This window comes from Mycteria americana, chromosome 2, assembly GCF_035582795.1.
Source record: "Mycteria americana isolate JAX WOST 10 ecotype Jacksonville Zoo and Gardens chromosome 2, USCA_MyAme_1.0, whole genome shotgun sequence".
Classification (NCBI taxonomy): Eukaryota; Metazoa; Chordata; class Aves; order Ciconiiformes; family Ciconiidae; genus Mycteria; species Mycteria americana.
In genome coordinates this window covers 1,212,938-1,229,937 of record NC_134366.1, presented here as the reverse complement: position 1 = coordinate 1,229,937, position 17,000 = coordinate 1,212,938, and the positions used below count along the sequence as shown (strand labels likewise).

Here is a 17,000-nt window from a genome sequence, read left to right as displayed (position 1 = left end):
TACCCTCTCCTTACACTGGTTGTGTGAAGCCAGATACGCGCTTCAGGGTGGGGTTGGTCTCACGTCTGGGTATTCGTTATCCTGGAAGATTCTATGGGGGACTGGTATGACTGGGACAGAAGAAATACAAGGTAAATAGAGAAAAGAGATAGGAAGGGCAAAGACTTTTATTCTTTCCCTTTTCAAATCTTACTTTTTGCCTCTTTATATACGTATATACTTATATATCCCTCTGTGTATGTAGCAACTATTTAAAATGTAGGAGAAAATGATTAAAATCACCATTCTGTCAGCCCCCGGTGAAGATGAAGCTCATAAACCTGTTTTGCAGAGGCAACGACTCTGGCAGAGGGACGGAAGCGCAGGCCTGGCATTTCTGATGAGAAAAAAGCAGAAGCATCGCAGGATCATTGAGCATGAGACTGGAGGCACCCGGAGAGGTCGTGTAGATAGAGCAACACCTGCCGCCAGGCAAAAGCAGCTCAACTTAAACCTTTCTTGACAGATCTTTGTCCAACCTGTTCTTCAAAACCCTCAGCGATGATGACTCTCCACCCTCTCTTGGCGTTTCTTGCCGGTGCCTCGTTATTCCCACTTTATACACTTGCTGCTAATGTGAAACTTAAGTATCCTTTGCTACAATTCACCATGGTTTGTTTGCTGATTGCCGATGGCTGTGAAGAATAATTTACTGCATTCATAAAGCAAGGGGGAAAAAAAAAAAAAGAGTTTTGATTCAATTTTCAAGTCACCTTTAAAATTCACTTTTACCATTTCGAAGCAAAATGCCAGCTGGCTCTCCATGAGGGGTCTCCAGGCCTTTTCCAGCAGAGGCTGAAAAATCCCCAGGAAATGTGCTGAAACCAGCGGGGATCCGGCAGCAAAGTCCTCTCAGCGGGGAACCGCCGAGATCCTGAGGATGGCCGCAAGCAAAATGGGATCAAAGCAGGCAGAGAAAACGCCGTCCTTCTCCTCTCCCAGATGCAGGTGTTTGGCTCTCTAAAGACACCGCTCTCTGCCAGATCCTCTGCCCTTCCCATCCGCCATCATCTCCTCATCCTTCACACTTTTTACCCTCTTCTGACTCTCTTCCTCATTTTGCCTCATCCCGCTTTTCTTCTTGCCTCTCCGATCACCCCTTCTGCAGCACTTCCTTCTCGTCCTCCCAACTCCCATGGCTCCTTTTTTCCTGCCCTCTCCTATTTCTGCCGATCTCACGTACAACATACTCCCAGCAGCCTGAGGATGATACAGACAGCTTCAGAGATCCACTTCTCCGCTCCGTGTCTGTATCCCTGGCCTGGGTCACCACGCAGAAGCTAGAGCTCTAAAGCTGCAGAAGAATCTCCTCAACTTCTCCCACATCCTTCCTGAAAGCTCTTCTTTTCCAACGTCTGCACAAAACCCCAGCAAGTTTGGCTCGTCTTGTGCTAAAACCCCACTGTCTGCCGTGCCAGCCAGTATTGTCTCACTGTTTCTTTGTACTCTTCTACCCAACAGATTGTCTCCATCTGCTGTCTCTTGCCTTGCAGTTAAATTCTGAGCTCTCTGAAGCAAGAACCATATTTTCGTGCTGCGTTTTTGTAGCACCTAGCAAAAGGAGATCTTCATTCAAGACCGAGACTCCTAAGTGCTTCTGCAAAATGACTTCTAATTCATTTAGTAAATGCAAATTGTATACATAGATCTGAGCGATATTCCTGAATCAAGAAATGTTCGGGAGTGAAAGAAGCAAAAATTCGGGTGTAAAGTATCTAGCAGATAGAGAAGCCAGCCCAGCTTACCCTTCAGCCCCACCTCTGTCCGTGCGACGAAGTGGTGTGCTGGAAAACACAGAACTGTAGAAAACAGAGCTGAGATCTGAAATCAGAGCTGATCCCAGGGGATCAGCAATCCCACAGCCTCGCCGTATGGGAGAGTCAGCAATTCTTGTCACACAGAGACGCAGCTAACCTGGTCTTGGTGACCTCTGCAAGGAGAGCTGCCCACCCTCCCCAGGCACTCTGTCCTTGTGGTTCTTTCTCCTTCCAGTTAGGAAATATTCCCTAACGTGTTGCTGAACTGTCCCTTCTGGCAACTGAAGTTCATCATTTGAAGTTCACCTTTTTTGGGGGGTCTTCTGACATGCCACCACAGACCCTGGTTGTTCCCAGCCTTTTTGAAGAAGCCTTTTACGTCCTTTGAGACTGTTCTCATGTCTCCCGTGGTCTTCAGTTCTCCGCACTGCCCACCCCACCCCTCAGAGGCTGTCCTTTCTGGATCGCTCATCTTTCTTCTCGCTTCCCCTGAACCTTCTCCCATGGGCTGCCTCTTTCCTGAAGTAGCATGCCTCAAACTGGGCCCAGTCTTGTCAAACCTTATCCAACCCTTGTGCTACCTAATAGGTCCGAGGTAGCTTTAACTGGTTTTCTAAGTACCATAGGATGAAGTTCAGAAAATACCTAGCCGATCTATTTAGTATTCTTATTGATCACAATTAACACTCTCGCGGTGGAGAGCACACCATCTTATTATTGTGGTAAGCATCTGCTTGCAGTTGACCTTTTTAAAGACTGGTTTAGAAAAAAAACCACAGTGAAGCCCTTGAATTCTCAGCCTCCTTTGTCAGCAGCCTTCCTTCTTCACTGGGTCCGGACCAACACTCCCTTGCTCATTCTCCTCCTGCCGATGCAGTCTTTTCTTCTTCCTCTTAACGACTCTCGCTATTTCCATCTCAATTTGTGCCTTGGCCTTTCTGATGTTTCCCCACATGCTTATGCTACTCTTATAACTGTCCTTAGTAATTTGACCTAGTTCCCACTTTCTGTATACTTTTTTCACGAGCCTGAGGTCAGTGAAGAGCTTGTGACGTAGCCAAGCTGGTTCCTACTCCATTCCCTATTGGGATGGCTTGTATGTCTGATGTTTGCATCGTTTCTTTGAAGAACTGCCAGTTTCCTTAACTCCTTTCACCTTTAAACATGCCTCCCATGAGATCTTACTTACCGGTTCCCAAAGTGTCTCGGGGTCCCTTGTCTTTATTTTCCTTTTCTTCCACATCCCTTCATGAGGGTTGCGAACTCCGTCACTCCACACTCGGTCTCGGCCAACTTGCCTCCTGCCTTTACATTTCAAATCAGTCTCCGGTGGCTGATGGCCATCGCTGCCTGCAAGCGTGCTGGGCTGCCTGCGCCCTGCTCTCTTCCTCTCCCAGCAGAACCAGTTAACCCAGCCCGTGTGCTGGCCAGCATGGGACAAAGCAGTGACAAACAGGGGCTGCCGTGGTTAAAGCCATCCCCAGAGCTTCTCTAGCATCAGCGAACGCATGCCCAGCTGTTCTTTCCCACACTGAGCATTTTACAGTTTACCAAGCTAAGAGGATTTTGCTTTTCTCCTCTCTTTAAATCCAACGCAGAGTCAGTTTAATACTGGATTCGCTCCCTGTTACAGTGATGAGACTGAGAATAATGGAGTAATTGGTATTTCCCATCACTAAATACTGAGATCCCGATGTTTTCGGGCTGTGCAAATACCAGTGGAGGGCTCCTACAAGCCACGAGGCAGCCCAGCGATGGCGGGAGGACCTGGATGTCAGCAGAGATGCTCCCACAAGCTCCCCACAGTGCCCTACAGGACATTTCTCCTCCCAAATGTGTCTTTGGGTCACCAGAAAGCCTCCTGAGCTCCCCGTGCAGCGGTCCTGCGCTGGAGGTTGGCAGAACAGCTCCCAAGGATGGTCCAGGAGGGTTTGGGGATGGTCCCGCAAGCCTGACCCTCCTTACCCTGGGTGCTGGGAGCCTGGAGGTGGGCCAGCAAGGGTGGGATTCATCTGCCCACATGTAGACGTGTACGACTGGAGCGTGTCTGGGCTGCGGCTACGAAGGGAGCCATAAGGTACGGTGGTGGAGAACGTGGGTCAGGTAAGCGCCGACCAAGGGGAAAGGAGACGGCCAGCCTCATCTTCCAAATATTCCTCAAAGGCAAGGGGAGCTGCCGGGGCTGCGGGGCCAGCTCTCGGGCAAGGAAATCGCGACGGGGGGTGTTTAAAAGGGCACGTGGGGAAGACACGGTGTGGCCACACTGGCACGGGCCGGTGAGGCAGCAGGACGTGGGTTTGGGGTGGGGTGGGAGCATCTGGGGCCGCAGATAGGGCGAAGCGGGTGCCTCTGCCAGCGTGGTGGGTGCCAGCACCCCGCGACGACAGCCATGGCTGTGCTCGACGTGCGTAAACCCAAGCCAGCAAAGAGACGGTGCTGGAGAGGACACAGGCACAGAGATCCCACCCCACCAGCTCCGTGTAGCAAACAAATCCCCAGCCTCCGCTCCCGGGGAAAGCTCCCAGCAGCTCCGGGAAGGACGGCCAAACCCCAGGTCCCAAAGGAGCAGCGTCCTGCACCAAGGACGCTGCGCACGGCTCGGGGTGAGCACAGCCCGCCGGGGACCACGGAGCCACTGCTCCCACCCCGTCTCCCCTCCTTCGCTCTCCCGGCCAAGGCTCAGCCGGTGAATTGGGACTCGGGCTATTTTGTTTCAGGCAGCCGGAGCTCGTCAAAAAGAAGAAAGGCTCCTTGTCTCGGGGTCGCGGCTCTAATCCTGTTATGTGTCTGCGAGAGAAAAGAGGACGACAGAGCGAGGAGGACAGACCCGGTGCCGATGCCAATTCCCTTCCCTTCGCACCCCACGTCCCGTGCCAGCCCTTGCCCAGCCACAAAAGGCCGCCTGCCCTCCCAGCAAACTAACCAAGCATTTAAATTTAATAGCTGTCCGCAACCTCGCCGTTTCAAAGTGATTAGGCGTTTGATTAAAGCCCGTGTGTTGCTTTGCTGGCTGGGAGGCAAATTCCTCCACAGGGCCCATGAAATCCATTCCGGTGACCCGTGCGGCACACGGCGGATGCTCTTCGCCGTCCCCCCTACTCTCCCCGTGTCAGACGGGGTGCTGACGGGGAGCCCGGCCCCCTGGGTAACCCAGGATTTCCCCTCCATCCCGATGCACCCGCGTGTGCAACCCGCGCTCCTCCCTCCTTCGGTGCTCCGGCAAAGCCAGAGCAGGCGGAGAACCGGCGGGCTGGGGACACGCCGTCGCCCGGGGGGGGGAACTGAGGCACGTCGAGGGACGCTGACCCCAGAGTGAGATGGGGCTCCAGGGCTCGTGGCTGGCTGGAGTGAGACGGGGACCGGTGGTTGTGTCTTCTTGCGGGAAATGGGAGCGTGCCGGGTAGGTGAGTAGGGTCCGAAGCAGGGGGCACAGCAAGGAGGGGAAGTATGGGGGTCAGACCGATACCGCAGAGTGGAGGGACAGGGGGACAGATACCCCCAGCTCTCTCAATATTTGTGTTATGAACAGGAGCATCCTTCGACCTGCTGAAAGCCTTGTGACCCAATTTTGCCGAGTCCCGGTAAGTCCCTACAGCCCGTGTGGGTGAGCGGCTGCAGCCCCCGCTGCTCTTAAACGAGGGGTTAACACCGAGGAGTGTGAGGTGGCTTTGTGCCGAGGCTGGTCCCCCGCTGCCGCCCGCCGCACCTGGGCCACGTGCTGGGCTCTGAAAGGGCGAAAAATGGGTGGCGGAGGACGAGCAACCCCAGTTGCCACTTTGGCCACCTGGGAGGCCCCCAAGGTGGGCACCTCCGTGTCGAGCCAGGGCAGATCCGTGACGGAGGGGCTGTGCCGGGACGGATGGGCTGTGCCGGGATGGATGGGCTGTGCCATGCCGGCAGCGCGACGGAGGGGCTGTGCCGTGTCAGCCTCACCTCCAAGCAGAAGGAGCACGGCAGGGACGGCTGCTTCCCCAAATCACCCAAAGGGTGAAGGCAGCCCCGTCCCCGGGCAGGAGACCTGCCTGCTGCTGGCCAGCAAAACAGGGATGAGGTTGTCTGTCTGGTCAAGAGACCAGCATTATGCCGGCTGCTTCGTCCCTGCAACGGAGATTTTTCTCCTCTCCCCAGGCAGCGTCCGGCTGGACCCGCAGGCACCGTCAGGAAGGATCCCAGCGAGGAGCGGGGAGGTCCCAGCGCCCACCATGCAGCTGCACGGTCACCGGTTGGACTCGCTCCTCGGCCGCCCCATCCCACCCCGCGTCTCCCTGCATCCAGCCCCGCCGACTCCCTCCGAGGGCAGCTGGAGACGTGGGGTGGCCTCCCCCATCCCCGCGGTGCCCCTTCCCTCCTCTTCCCCGCAGCCCCGCAGGCGTTTCTCACCCGCAACCCCATGTCATTCCCGATCCCCTCCAGCATCCCCTTCCTTACACGTGTCCGTAACCATTCCTTCTCCCTTCGTTCCTCGTACGCAAGCACGGGTCCTTCTCCCTCCTGTCATAGCAATGCTCATCCCGCTCCGGCTCCCTTTCCCTCCCGCCTGGTCCCATGGGAAGTTCGCACTCAGCATCTGCCCATGCCGGGGACAGCCTGCCTTTCCATGAGGCTTTCTCGGGCATCAGCATCTCCCCTCCGCTCAGCCGGGCTCCTGCTCCCCCAGCACATCGCTCTCCCCCCAGGCTTGGCCCCAGCCATCTTTTATTGCTGCAGCCGCGCTGCTCCGGTGCTTTATCCACGGTTTTACCTGTCGTACAGCTCCGTGCTGGAAGGGGAACAGCAAAACCGAAGCCCCAACGGTGCCGGCCAGCCGCTTGCTCCGCTTTGCATGACCCTGGGGATCGTCTGCTGGCTCCTGCCACCCCTCATTTTATAATCTCCCCGAGTGAGCTGAGAATTAATTATTTAGCAGCTCGTGGAAAGCATCAGGAATGTCTAAAACACACTGAGCTGCGGCTTTAGCTCCTACCTGCCCTGGGGAGATTGCTGGCTGCATCCCTAACATGCCGCACGCTTAATATTGTATGTTGATTAATTGCTTCATTTCCTCTCTCCCGAGGAGCCGTGAGTTTTGGCTCGTGGGTGAATCCGTCTCCAGAAGAAATCGGCTCCTGCGGGAAGTGAGACGGAGCTGCGGCCGGAGGGGAGGGCGGTGGGAGTGCTGGGGTTCCCCAGGGAGAGACCCCCCCCTCCCCGCTTGGTCCCGGGGCAGGGCGATGGCAATCGGGGGGCTGCTTCTGATTTACATCGGCAGAAGCCGGGTCAGTGTCCCCAAAGCTGCCAGGGGTTTTGCTGGATGGAAACGAGGAGCTGGGAGGTGACAACGCTGGGGCGTTTCGGCTGCAGAGCCCAAAATCCCACTGACGTGCCGGGCAGCTCCATCTAAAGGAGGCTGTTTGGGCAGGAGGTGGCCGGGAGCACGCTGTCGGTGACGGCTACACCCCCGTGCCCCCACAACACCTTGCCATGATGGGGACGGGGATGGGGCAGACCCAGCGAGCAGGGTGCAGCCCAGACGCCTCCGCTAAACATCCCGGGGTGTCCCGTCTGCAGCCGAGTGTGTCCGGGATGGCAGCACCCTGCAGGGTCCCCGCTCCGGTGGGATGCGTTGCACCCCTGGCCCGGCAGAGCCGGGGAGGGCAAGTAGGGGGGACCGGGCACCAGCCACCTCCCCTGGGTGATGCTCAGCTGGGGAGCAGGGACTGAGGACCTGCTGTGTCTGTGTCGGGAGATCGCAAGGCACCGGCAAGAGGCTTAACTTTAAAAAAAAAAAAAAAAAAGTTTTATTTCAAGATCTTCCTTTTTTTTGTTGTTGTTGTTTTTACTTGTATTTCAAAAAAAGTGGGGTAAAAGTACAAAAAAAGTCAGTTGCGGAACGGCAAAGGTTTAGAAATCACAGCGCTGCACTAACCCAAGCAATAGACACGGAGCACAAACCAAACACCCCCACGACACGATGCGGCCAAAGACCATTTACAGCCTTTGGCTTTGTATTATTATTAATTAATTTTTCTTTTCCTCTGTACAAAACACACCAAAGCATGCCACGGAGCGGGAAAAAGAGATACCGGACGGGGAGGAGACGGGCGATTTGTACAGCAGGGGATGGGAGGACTGGCTCCCGCTCTCGCCTCCTTCTCCTCCCCTGCTCACGTCAGGTTGTTCTGCAGACAGTTGAGCTCGCCGCCGTCCTGCTCCCCTTTGCCGCCATCGTGCTTGGGCGACGTCGAGTTGTGGATGTTAAACGGCTCCTCGTCCTTCAGGCAGGATTTCAGGGAGTCCTGCAGCTTGTGGGGAGCGCTGGGGTCATCCTGCCAGGAGAGATGGAGGGTGGGGGGGGTCAGGAGACGACCGTGCCGTGGGGGGGACACCGTTGCGATGGGGGGGGGGTGACCGGCAGCGGGGAGCGGGTGAAGGCACCGACGTCCCCGCCGGCAACCCAGCATCCCGACCCGGGCTCTGCCTCCTTGCAGGCAGCCCCTGGCAGCAGGCAGGGCTGCCCAACGGTGAATACGTGTGTGTGTCCCCCCCCCGAAAGCCCACAGCTCGGCGCGGGGGGAGCGTGGAGCTCACGGCACGGTGGGCGACGGGGTCCGCCCCACCTGCGGTGACTCGCTGCTGTTCCCCGCCATGGGTCCCCGCCTTGGGGTGCCTCCAGCACCCAAAGCCGCTCACCGACAGCACCCAAGAGCCGTGGGTGGCCATGGGACCCATCCCACCCGCCACCCCTCCAGCCGCCCCCGCCATCCCCCTGACACCCAGTTCCTCTTCCCATTTCCAGCCCGGCTCATCTCATCGTCCCCGCGACAATTAGCAACTCCCTGAGCAGCGCTTGGCAGGAGGCCCAAGGGGTTGGATTTATTGCGGTTCGTTAGCGTACAGCCGGCCCCGCTGTGCCGCTGGCCGGATCCACGGGCAGCGAAGCCCGGGATGCCTCTTCCCGACGTCCCCCCCCACAGCTGCCGGGAGCTGGGCTGCGCCCCGAGTTTGTCCCGCATCCGTGGGGAGAGCGGCTCCCCCGGCACCGGGGCCAAGCTCCGGCTGCGTTGGGTAACGTCTGTGCCCGGACGGTCCTGGCGTCGCCGTCGGTGCCTGTGGGGCAGGATGAGCCCTGGCGTGGGGGGCTGCCAGGGCGGGATGGGCCATGGCGGTGAGGCACCCGCCGGTTACGGTGCTCCCGGTGCCGTGCGGCAAGTGGCGGACGGATGGAGACACCCAAGGGCCGGTGTCATACAAGGATGGGAAACCTCCATCTTCTGGGCAGCGACCCTGCGAGCAGCGCCTGGCCGGTCCGGGGCTTGTGCCATCGGCTCCACGGCAAACCCCGCAGGACGGGCACGGCTGCCGGGGCACCGAGCTCCATCGCCCGGCGGAGGGGCTGCGCCGCATGTTCCCAAAAACCCCTTTCCCAGGGATATTGACCCCGCCGTCCCCTCCGCATCCTCGGTGCGCTGCGTCCTGGCTGCCCTGTGCCACTCCGCATCCCAGAGGGGACGAGGGTCAGACCCCAGAGAGATGCCGGGGCGCGGCACCGAATTCATCCCAAGGTTCATCCTCTCCACAGCGGGGAGCGAGCTGGCTCCGGGAGCCTCCTGCCAGGGTGGCCGGGCCGAGCGGCGGCAGACGCTACGGCTGCTAAAGGCAGTCGAAAGACGGGGAAAACCGGCTCTGGGCTAAGGCAAAGACTAGAGGAACCTACGCTCTTCCTCCGGCTCGCGCTCGGCAAAACCCTTCGCTTCTCTCTGTTTCGATTCGAAAGACAGGAGGTTGGAAGGGCGGCCCCGGGGGGATGCAGGTGGCCGCATCCTGACCACGCCAGCAACATCCCGGAGTGTTGCATCCTCCAGCATTGCCCGCCGCTGCCGGCCATCGTCTGCCGGTCCTGCCCCAGCGATGCCACAGCCGGGGAACGTCGTCTGCCGGAGCCGCATCGCACCAGCTGTCCCCTCCCCGAAAATGCCGGCACAGCCGCTCCTGCCACCCGCACACGGAGCCAAAAACCACCTGGCAACTGTGGGTGGTGGTTCCCCGGGGTGCCACGCGGGCAGGAGGGGACAAGGCAGGGGGACAGCAAGGTGACACCAGCCCCCTGCCTGGCTCTGGTCCGGTTTGGGTACTCGGGGCAGGATGCGGCATGGCAGGACCCGACAGAGAGGGGACGGAGCGGTGGCCACGGCGGGATGGGGACAGGAGGGTGCAGAGGGACCCAGTGGTGACACCGTCACCCAGACAGTGCCAAGAGCATGGGTGGGGGGGGGACGGACGAGATGTCAGGGTGCTACCGGACAGAGGGACAAGGGTAGGACAGCAAGCGGGAGCGGGGGACGGTGCCGCGAAGCCTCCTTACGTTTGCGTGGGAGCCCTCGGCGATGGTGGAGAGGGAGAAGTTGTCGTTGTGCAGCTCGGACGGGGTGCGGTATCTGCCGGGGGGACAGGAGAGCACGGCGGTGAGACCGGGGACGCTGCCGAGCACCCCCCATGTCCCCGGCCGCGTTTCGAGGTGAACCCAGTGTTGGGGGGGGGTAAATGCTCCCAGCGCTGGAGGTCTGGGGGCTAAATGTCCCCAGGGATGGAGATTTGGAGGCTAAATAGCCCCAGATCTGGGGGTTTGGGGGCTAAATGCTCCCAGATCTGGGGGGTCAGGGCGAAATGCCCCCAGCTATGGGGATTTGGGGGCTAAATGTCCCCAGGGATGGAGATTTGGAGGCTAAATAGCCCCAGATCTGGGGGTTTGGGGGCTAAATGTCCCCAGGGATGGAGATTTGGAGGCTAAATAGCCCCAGATCTGGGGGTTTGGGGGCTAAATGTCCCCAGGGATGGAGGTTTGGGGCTAAATGCCCCACATCTGGGGGTTTTGGGGAGCTAAATGCCCCCAGCTCTGGGGTTTTGGGGGACTAAATGCCCCCAGATCTAGGGTTTGGGGGGTAAATGTCCCCAGCTCTGGGGTTTGGGGCTAAATACCCTCAGTTATGGGGATTTGGGGCTAAATGCTCCCAGATCTGGGGGTTTGGGGCTAAATGTCCCCAGGGATGGAGGTTTGGGGGCTAAATGTCCCCACATCTGGGGATTTAGGGGTTAAATATCCCCAGGCCTAGGGGTCTGGGGCTACACACCCCCAGCTCTGAGGATCTGGAGGGGCTAAATGTCTCCAGATCTGGAGGTTTGGGGTAAATGCCCCCAGCTCTGGGGTTTGGGAGGTAAATGTCCGCAGGGATGGAGGTTTGGGGGTAAATGCCCCCAGATCTGGGGGTTTGGGGAGGCTAAATGCCCCAGGCCTAGGGTTTGGGGGGTAAATGCCCCCAGATCTGGGGGTTTGGGGGGGTAAATGTCCCCAGGTCTAGGGTTTGGGGGTAAATGTCCCCAGCTCTGGGGGTTTGGGGGGTAAATGTCCCCAATTCTGGGGATCTGGGGCTAAACGTCCCCAGCTCTGGGAAGGCGCAGGCAGGCGCGGGCAGGGGAGCGGCGAGGGCAGCCCGGGACAGGCAGGAGCCGCAGGGCCGGAGAGGGAGACCCACGGGCTGGCACGGAGCTTCACTGCTAATTACACTTGGCACTTCCAGACGCTAATTAACAGCTCATTAGGGACCCAGGCTGGGAGGGCTTTCTCCTCCCCGGCTCCAGGGAGATGGGCAGCACTTGCTGGGGCAGGGGGTGACCCCAACCCTCTCCTGTCACCCCCCAGACCTGTCCCCGGGGACCATCTCCGGTGGCCCCTGGGCAGCGTGGCGAGCCCAGCTGGTGGCCCCAGCTACCAGTGCAGCAGATTAACTGGTACCAGTCAGGAGCAGCTTTAAAGGATTAACCGTGGAGCAGGAACCACAAGCCACGTCCCCGCAGGGCACCCGCCTCCGGGAGCTTTCCCACCCACCGTCACCTTGTCCCCATCGGCACCGGGGGTCTCGATGACAGCACGTGGGGACGGGACCGCATCCAGCCCCGTGCCACCGCCGGGAGCTGAGACCACCCAAATCGCTCCAGCTATCGAGGTGCCACCCCAGAGCGGCTGGGGGACAATTTTAGGGGTGCCAGCCCTGTCCCGATGCCACTCACTTGGTCTTGCGCAGTTTGCTGTTCTCCGTCTTGAGCAGGTAGAGCTTCTTGGCGAAGAAGACGGTGAGCATGAAGAGCAGCAGCACTACGAGGGCGGCCGAGCCCACAGCCACGCACATCACTTGGAAGTCGGTGACGATGGCCTCGCAGCGCGTGCCCTTGTGCCACGTGTAGTCCTGCGTGTTGCACCTGCAAGGGGAGGCGGTTAGGGACCCCCCACCCCAAAAACGTGTCCCTGTCCCACAGAGCATCCTCAGGGGACACCGGCATCTGTAATCGGGGAGATTACGGGGGATGAGATTAATGGGTCCCCAAGGGCCACCCTGAGAGGGGTGACCCCCCCCCCCAAATGCTGGGGCCAAGCGAGATGGGTGACATTGGGGGACACCGGGAGCGGGCTTGGGGTCCCCCCAGGTGATGCTCGTCCCCCGCACCCGTGGCTCCCAGCCGCACTCAGCCCCGGCGGCGGTGGGGAGAGGGGTGGCCGGTGGGGACGGAGGGGTACAGCCCCGTCACACCACACACCCGCGTCCCCCCGTGCAGGCAGGCTCAGGGCAAGCCACGTGGCGCGTGCCGAGCCGTATGGCACAGCCGGCGGTGGCCCTCCCCGGGCACAATCTGCCGGGGCCGATTAGTGCGGCGGCCCCGGAGCCTCGGCTGCACGGCCCTGACCTAATTCCTGCCCAGCCGCCACTCGGGGGGCAGGGAAAGCCCCTCTGTGCCCCCGCGGGACGGGGCTGCGGGGGCGAAGGGTCCCGGGTGGGGTGCACAGGGATGGAGAGCCTGGGGATGGGGTGCACAGGGGATGGAGAGCCCAGGGTTGGGGTGCATGGGGATGGAGAGCCCAGAAATGGGGTGCATGGGGATGGAGAGCCTGGGGATGGGGTGCAGGGGGATGGAGAGCCCAGAAACGGGGTGCACAGGGAAGGAAAGTTGAGGGTTGGGGTGCAGGGGGACGGAGAGGTTGGGAATGGGGAGCATGGGGATGGAGAGCCCAGAAATGGGGTGCATGGGGATGGAGAGCCTGGGGATGGGGTGCACAGGGGATGGAGAGCCCAGAAATGGGGTGCATGGGGTTGGAGAGCCCAGGGTTGGGGTGCATGGGGATGGAGAGCCCAGAAACGGGGTGCACAGGGATGGGGTGCAGGGGGATGGAGAGCCCCCACATGCACCCACCGTCTCCCCGTGGGACCTAGGGTCCCCGTCCCCGTCCCTTACCGGCAGAAGGCCCCGTGGCTCTCCACCAGGTAGCACTGGCCGCCGTTGTGGCAGTAGCTGGGGACGAGGTCGCAGACGGAGCGGCAGGAGCTGTTGTGCCGCACGTAACCGCTCCGGCACTCGGTGCCGTTCTCCGGCTGGCCCCGCTCCCCCGGCCGTGGCCGCGCCGTGGGGCTGCCCCCCGGGACGCTGGAGGGCTGCGGCGGGGCCACGCTGTGGCGGCCGGTGGGTCGGGGGTCCCGCGGTGCCGGCTGGGCGCCAGGCACGGCCGAGGCGGGCGGCCGGTAGCCGTTCTCGTCCTCCAGCCCCCCATCTTCCTCCTCCTCCTCTTCCTCTTCATCCTCCTCCAGCTCGTCCTCCTCGTCCCCGTCGGCATAGAAGGAGGTGGTGGGGTAGAAATCGGCCTCGTCAAAGGGCGTGAAGTCGTCGTAGAGCTCGTGGAGGGCCCACGGCGTGGCCGCCCCCTCCGGCTCCTGCCGCCGCGCCGAACCGGCCGCCCCCCGGCCGCCCCCGGGGAAGCCCCCCAGCCCCTCGCCCCCCTCGAACAGGTCGTAGTAGTCGACGTCGATGATCTCCGAGGCCGTCCGGTCAGCGGGCGGCTCGGCCGGGCCTGAGGTGGCGGTGACGGGCTCCTCTGCCTCCAGCCAGGTCAGATCCGTCCGGCCACGAGCCCCCTGTGCCGGGGCCGGGCTGGATGCGACCACCCAGAGCTCTGAGGGACGCCCCGAGTCCCCCGCGGCGCCCGGCACGGGGCTGGGGTCACCCAGCACGGGGGTCCGCGGCACGGCCGAGCCCCCGGCCGCCAGCAGCAGGTCGGATTCAGCCGAGTCGGTGACGAGCTGCAGGCCGGGGGGGCTCGGTGGGGCGGCCGTGAGCCCCCCAAAAACTCCCAGGCTGGCCAAGGAGGCTCGCGTGGGCCGCTCGCCGCTCCCCGGCTCCTCGGGGCTGCTGAGTGCCACCGCCACCGTCCCCCTGTCACCAGGCCAGGTCACCGCCGCCTGGCCATCCTCCGCCGAGCCGACTTTGGGGGGCAGAGCGCTGGCATCGCCCTCCCCGGCGCACCCCGCGCACCCCTCCGGCATCGCTGCCGGGTCCGTGGTGGCAGCTGTGCCCGCCCCGGGGGGCTCTAGCTGGGATCCCACCGGGGGCTCGCCCCCCGCCGCGGCCCCCCCGGGGCTGGTGCTGTTGCTGGGCCCCCCCAGGAGGTCTCTGCTCGCCGGGTCCCGCCGTGGGGGGCTGCTCTCCAGCGAGCCCTCCCAGCCTCTCTCCTCGGCCTCGCTGGCGTTTTGGGGGGGCCACTCGGATGCTGGAGGGGGGACAAGGAGAGAAAGACGTGTCAGAGGTGCCCCCCGCACCCTGGGGAGGCCGCGGCGGTCTGGGGGGGTCTCGGTGGGTCCCCGCCCGTTCGATCTCAGACCCACCATGCCAAGGCATTTTGGGGGGGGCGGGGAGCTGCACCCTGAATCTTTTACAGCCTCTCCCAGGCAAACCCTGCAGCAGCCCCCGGCTCCCTGGGTCCCCCCGCCCCCACGACAGCCCCAGTCATCACCCCAAAACTCTGCGACCCCCCACGACACAGCCCCCCCCCCCCGCCAAGCTGCCCCAGGCCAGCCCCCCTGCAAGGGGAACTGGCCTCTCCTGCCACTGCAAGGGGATCCAGCCCCCCGCAAAGGGATCCAGCCCCCCGCAAAGGGATCCAAACCGCCCCCGCAAGGGGATCCAGCCCCCTTACAAGGGGATCCAGCCCCTCCTGCAGCGGGATCCAGCCCTTCTCTGGTTCCTGCAAGTGCACCCCATACACATTATGGGATCCAGCCCCCCCGGGATCCAGCCCCTGGCAGCACGATCCTGCTCCCTCCCTGCAATGGGATCCAGCCTCCTGGCAAGGGGATCCAGCCCTCCTCTGGTTCCTGCGAGTGCACTCCATACACACAACCAGATCCAGCCCCTGCAAGGGGATCCAGCCCCCCCGCAACGGAATCCAGCTCCCTTCCAAGGGGATCCAGCCCTGTCTGATTCCTGCAAGTGCACCCCGTAATCACCAGAGGATCCAGCCCCTGCAATGGGATCCAGCCCCTCCTCTGGCTCCTGCAAATGCACCCATAGACACAACGGCATCCAGCCCCCGGCAAGGGGATCCAGCCCCTCCTCAGGGGGATCCAGCCCTCCTCCCAAGGGACCCAGCCCCCGGCAAGGGGACCCAGCCCTCCTCAAGGGGACCCAGCCCCCGGCAAGGGGACCCAGCCCTCCTCCCAGGGGACCCAGCCCTCCTCCGGCTCCTGCAGATGCACCCCAGAGACACAAGGGGATCCCGCCCCCCAAAGGGACCCAGCCCCCGCCGAGGGGCTCCCGCCCGCCCTGCAAGAGGATGCAGCTGCCTGCAACGGGATCCAGCCCCTGCCCGGGGGATCCAGCCCCGGCGAGGGGCTCGTCCCCCCGGTGCCTGCAGAGGAGCGCAGCCCCTGCCCGGGACCGCGGAGCCCCCACCCCACCACCCCCCCCCCCCACCGCCGCCCCCGAGGATCCGGCCGCCCCCCCCCCCCGCCGGGATCCGCCCCCCCCCGCCCTCCGACAGGTGACCGGCCCTCGCCTGCGCCAGGATCGGGCCCGGGGCGAGGGGACCCAGCCCCCGGCAAGGGCACCCGCTCCCCCCCCGGTGCAGGATGCGGCCCCATCCCGGGGCGCAGCCCCCCCCCGCCCCCAGCCCGTCCCCGGTACGCACCGAGCGCGCCGAGCGCCAGCAGCAGGGCCAGGGCGAGGGGCCGGGCAGCCGCGGGGGCCATGGCGGCATGGAGGGACCCCGGGCTCCGCCAGCGGGGCCGGCACCGGCAGCGGCTCCGCCCGCGCCCCGTTCCTCCCGCCGCTCCGCTCCGCTCCGCTCCGCGCCGGGGGGGCCGGGCCGGGCCGGGCTGGGGGCGGGCGGGAGCCACCGGCTCCGCCCGCGGGACCGGGGACGCCGCCGGCAGCACCGGCCGGGGCTCCGGGACACGGCAACGGGACACCCCCCCCCCCGCCCCCCGCCGGCATCCCCGGGGGACCCCCCCCAGGCGGCACCGGGGGACCCAGCCCAGCTCCCCCCCGGCACCGGCGGCCCTCGCTGAGCCCCCCCCCCCCAACTGCTCGTGCGGGGGGGGGGCATCCCTGCACCGGGACCCCCCGGCACCCCCCAGCACGGGGATCCCTCGCTGACCCCCAAACTGCTCCTGCACGGGGGGTATCCCTGCACCGGCACCCCCCGGCACCCCCCCCCCGCACCAGGGTTCCTCATTGACCCCCCCCAAATCTGCTGCTGCATGGGTGGGGGCAGCCCTGCACCCGCACCGGGACCCCCCTGCACCTCCCCCAGCACCAGCATCCCTTACTGACCCCCCCCAAAACTGCTCCTGCATGGAGGGGGCATCCCTGCACCCCCACCAGCACCGGGACCTCTCGCTGAGCCCCCCCAAAACTGCTCCTGCATGGGGGGGGGCATCCCTGCACTGGACCCCCCCAGCACCCCCCCAGCACTGGGATTCCTCACTGCCCCCCTCCCAAACTCCCCCCCTGCACCCCACCAGCACCGGGATCCCGTGCTGACACCCCCCCCAAAAGTGCTTCTGCATGGGGGGGGGCACCCCTGCACCAGCACCGGGACTCCCCCCCAGCATCCTCAACCGCTGTGGGGGGACCCCCACCCTGCACCCCCAAGCCCCCCACTCGTGCCCAGCCCTGGGGGGGCCGGGGGCATCCCCCCAGCAGCAGCGAGGTGAGGACGGAGCACCGAAATCCTGGGGTGAAGCCCTCGCCCCAGGGTCCCCGCGGGGCTGTGGCACGGGGCAGGGGGCTGCGGCCGCTCGGAGCCCCCCAGGCAAAGGGGGCCCGGTGTGGGGTCGGACCCTCCTCGTCCCCGAGCGGGTGCCCCACGGCCGCGGTGCCACTTCCCAGTGCCAAACTGGTCCAGGT

General features: G+C 63.1%; 1 protein-coding gene across 2 annotated transcripts; it reads right to left on the bottom strand.

The window, feature by feature from the left end:
- Positions 1-7,595: 7,595 nt before the first annotated feature.
- Positions 7,596-15,980, bottom strand: CSPG5 (chondroitin sulfate proteoglycan 5). 2 transcript variants are annotated; one of them, XM_075492166.1, is made up of 5 exons: positions 15,781-15,978; positions 13,059-14,364; positions 11,841-12,029; positions 10,138-10,210; positions 7,596-8,101 (listed from the first exon to the last, which is right to left on the bottom strand). In XM_075492166.1, exons 1-5 carry the CDS (start codon positions 15,839-15,841, stop codon positions 7,940-7,942), a joined length of 1,791 nt encoding a protein of 596 aa, XP_075348281.1. In that variant the 5' UTR covers positions 15,842-15,978; the 3' UTR covers positions 7,596-7,939. The 2 variants fall into 2 exon arrangements, with proteins under 2 accessions (XP_075348281.1, XP_075348282.1); XM_075492167.1 differs by lacking the exon at positions 7,596-8,101 and adding an exon at positions 8,600-9,532 and having other exon boundaries at positions 15,781-15,980.
- Between the last annotated feature and the right edge of the window lie 1,020 nt (positions 15,981-17,000).